The sequence below is a fragment of the Ananas comosus genome, linkage group 23 (assembly GCF_001540865.1).
Source record: "Ananas comosus cultivar F153 linkage group 23, ASM154086v1, whole genome shotgun sequence".
NCBI classification, from domain to species: domain Eukaryota; kingdom Viridiplantae; phylum Streptophyta; class Magnoliopsida; order Poales; family Bromeliaceae; genus Ananas; species Ananas comosus.
This window is the reverse complement of record NC_033643.1, coordinates 5,773,581-5,777,689: the sequence shown is the minus strand read 5'-3', so window position 1 is coordinate 5,777,689 and position 4,109 is coordinate 5,773,581. Positions and strand designations below refer to the sequence as shown.

The 4,109-nt window shown below is 45.8% G+C and overlaps 1 protein-coding gene across 1 annotated transcript; it reads right to left on the bottom strand.

Annotated features, from left to right (window-relative positions):
• LOC109728392 lies at positions 2,307-2,612 on the bottom strand. The gene has a single exon (XM_020258783.1). The coding sequence runs from the start codon at positions 2,610-2,612 to the stop codon at positions 2,307-2,309; it is 306 nt and encodes a 101-aa protein (XP_020114372.1).

The following is a 4,109-nucleotide window of genomic DNA, read 5'->3' as shown; positions in this document are numbered from 1 at the left end:
GACCCTGCCGACTTTCCCACTAGGTCTAAACCAGGCATAAGTAGAAGAAACAGATAGATAGGTAACCATACTAAACAAATGCAGCTACTATACCTGAACGAGAATACTGACAATATATGATGCTCATGATGCATGCCGATTGTCATTCTCAATACCCAATACTCTTGGCTAACCCGTAGGTTTCGCCCAAAAACTCACCAACTCAAATCCTTACTATCGGGGAGAAACTCCTACAACCCGATGGGACCGTCCGCTGGGGAAACTACAACCCAGTGATGACTCCTCCAGAGCTCATCGCTCAAGGGGGAGCTACCGCCCTCAAGCCAAGACTTATAGGCGAGTATGATCCAATCCTCAATTATGAGGATGCCATATCCAATCCAGTCCTCAACTATAAGAAAGTCCTCAACTATGAGGAGGCCATGTTCTCACATGCCACAACACAAAGTATCTCATTTTCTAGCATTCTTTATGCTCACTAATGCCACAACACAAAGTGTCTCATTCTTTGTAAGACCCCAGATAGTCCTATATATGAGACATAGTATGGCTAAACTCTTAACCCGGCTTAAGCATTTTGGGTGGTGGCAAGGCCCAAGAGGTTAAGAGAGTTAAGCGTGCTAGGAAGGGAGTAGTCCTAGGATGGGTGACCCCCTGGGAAGTTGGGGCGTCACAGATGGTATCAGAGCCAATTACCAGCCGGAAGTATGAGATGAGTCTCGGCTGAGCCAGGGTCTGGATGACGGGCTAGCGAGATGAGTCTCACATCGCCTGGTACTTGTGAGTCTGAGCCTGACGAGGACGTCAAGGCTTAAAGGAGGGGAGATTGTGAGACCCCAGATAGTCCTATATATGAGACATAGTATGGCTAAACTCTTAACCTGACTTAAGCATTTTGGGTGGTGGCTAGACCCAAGAGGTTAAGAGAATTAAGCGTGCTAGGACGGGAGTAGTCCTAGGATGGGTGACCCCTTGGGAAGTCGGGGCGTCACATTCTCTAGCATTCTTTATGTTCACTAATGCCACAAGATGCTATTTTACTCACTCGTCATAATGTCACCATGTTCTTTACCTCAACTAGGTTCATATCTCAAATCATACATATATAGGGTTCATAATGCTCAATATCTCATTCTCAACTCGTATGCATCTTTATATTAAAAGCATGCAAAGGATATACACATATATTCTCATTAACCCTACAATGCATAAATCCTAACATATACACATAAATGCTCAATGGGTGACATTTAGACATAAAAGGAGATTCGATGATTTCGGATAGCACTATCCACCTCGTAGGGATGCCAAAAGGCTACGATTCACGTCTTGTGATTTACAATCGCCTATTCTCCTCGACCACTGCAAACGAAGCCGAAACGGGGTTTTTCCTCAATTTCTTGGCGTAGACTCGACGGAATCACGATCCGAGTTTCCCGACACGTCGGTTTTCTCTCCAATTAGGGCTACAAGAGATCAAACCCTAGTTAGATCTCGTATCTACCAAAATCCCATTTTAACCCCTAGGGTTTCCATAATTGCCAAATATCCTTAAACACATGGAGATTCATATATTAATCTACCATAATAGCTTCTAGATACCATAACTAGAAGAGATTACTCAAAACCCTAGCTTTTAAACTATGAGAACTCACCTTGAGTTCTAAATTTTTCCTCAACCTCTTGCACAAGTGCTAACTCCACCCTCCAAGGAATCTTCTTCTCTACCAAGCCCCCTCTTAGAGCAACCCTAATAAGAGAAGGAGAGAGAGAAAGAGAGAGAGATGAGAGGAGCTCTAGAGAGAGAAAGAGAGTTCCAACTGTTTGTTCATAAGTGAGGGAATGAGAACTAGGGCATCCAACTCACATATATGGTCCTATATATGACATTTGCACATAGGCCCCTCACCAATTTACTGTACTGAACAAACCCATGAATTTGCGGGTACGGGGTCCGGACCTTGCACTTGGGGTCCGGACCCCGAGAGCATTTCCAGCACGAAAAGACTTGAAAATTTTCCAGCTTGCTCTCCAAGGTCCTACCGCTCATAATATACACTCCGAAAAACTCGGAATGACGAACGGACCACTCTAACTAGTTCCACTCCGCACCTCGGTCAAGTTGACTGAAGTTCGGTACAACCTACCGAAGTTTCGGTATATTACATTCTCTACCCCTTAAAATTGACTTTGTCCGCAAAACTCAATTCTATACCTTAACTCGTCGATTCGAATAAATAAGGATAGGCTTCTCGCATCGCTTCTTCAAGTTCCCAAGTGGCTTCACGCCTCGCATGATTGCTCCACTAGACCTTAACATACGAAATTGTGCGGTTCCGCAACTTCTTCTCTTCTCGATCAAGAATGCACACCGGGTACTCCTCATAAGTCATATCCTCGCGCAACTCTACCAGTTCGTATTCCAATACATGAGAGGAATTGCAAAAATATTTGCAGAGATTCGACAGGTGAAACACGTTATGAACTTCTGCAAGCCTCGGTGGTAATGCAAGCCTATACGTCATCGCACCCACAAGCTCCAAAACCTCAAATGGTCCAACATATCGGGGACTAAGCTTCCCCCGGACCCCAAATTGCTTCACACTACGCATGGATGACACCTTCAAGAACACGCGGTCCCCAACCGCGAACTCGAGATTCTTTCGCGCTTATTAGCATAACTTCGTTGCAGCGATTGAGCTGTTGCAAGCCGCTGACGAGCAAGGCGAACTTTCTCTTCCGTCTCTCGCAACACATCGGGACCAAGAGTAACTCTCTCACCCACCTCGCTCTAATGAATAGGGGAGCGACACTTCCTTCCATAAAGAGCCTCAAATGGCGCCATCGCGATACTCTCTTGATAGCTATTATTATACGTGAATTTCGCTATCGGCAAGTAATCGTGCCATCCACCCTTATAGTCAAGTACACACGCTCGAAGCATGTCCTCAAGGATTTGTATCGTTCCCTCCGATTGGCCATCACTCTGAAGATGAAATGCCGTGCTAAAATCGAGCCGTGTGTCCAGAGCGTCTTGCAAACTCTTCCAAAAATGAGATGTGAACCTGGAGTCTCGATCCGATACTATGGACACCGGAACCCCATGCAGTCTCACAACCTCATCAAGATATACCTGAGCCAACTTGTCCCCGGACCAAGTGGTATGGATCGGTAAGAAATGAGCCGATTTCGTCAAGTGATCCACTACCACCCAAATGGCATCGTGTCCGGCCTGAGATCGAGGCAAACCGGTCACAAAGTCCATTGCAATATCATCCCACTTCCAAACAGGTATGGATAAACTTTGAAGCTTTCCCGCCGAAAACTGGCGCTCCGCTTTCACTTGTTGGCATGTTAAACATTGCGCCACGAATTCTCCAATATCTCTCTTCATCCCCAGCCACCAATAATGCACCTTTAGGTCCTTGTACATCTTAGTGCCGCTAGGATGCATACTATAAGGAGATTGATGCGCTTCTAGCAATATCGCCTTTCAAATATCTTCATCCTTAGGCACACACCAATGGTTTCGGAACCGTAGTGCACCATCGGCCCCTATGCCGAAATCACCGGCGCGCCCGCTCTCAACATCACCTCGCACCTTCTGGAGATAAGGATCCGAAGCCTGTTGCTCCTTAATCTTCTCTAACAAGGTCGGTTAACTACCAATGCGGCAAGAATAGCCGGCACCTCAGGAGCTACTACCTCAAGACCAAACCGTTGCATCTCTTTTTGCAATGACGGTTGGTGCGTAATTGCCGTAGCTAAATTCTCCACCGACTTTCTACTCAGTGCATCGGCTACAATATTGGCTTTTTCCGGGTGGTAGAGAATAGTAACATCATAGTCTTTTAGTAACTCTAACCACCGCCGCTGCTGCATATTCAACTCCTTCTGGGTGAACAAGTATTTAAAGCTTTTGTGATCTGTGTAAATTTCACAGTGCTCACCGTACAAGTAATGCCTCCATAGCTTCAACGCGAATATCACCGCGGCTAGTTCAGGTCGTGAATAGGATAGTTCTTCTCATAGCTCTTTAACTGGCGAGAAGCATAAGCAATAACTCACCCACCTTGCATAACAACACACACAAGACCACTATATGAAGC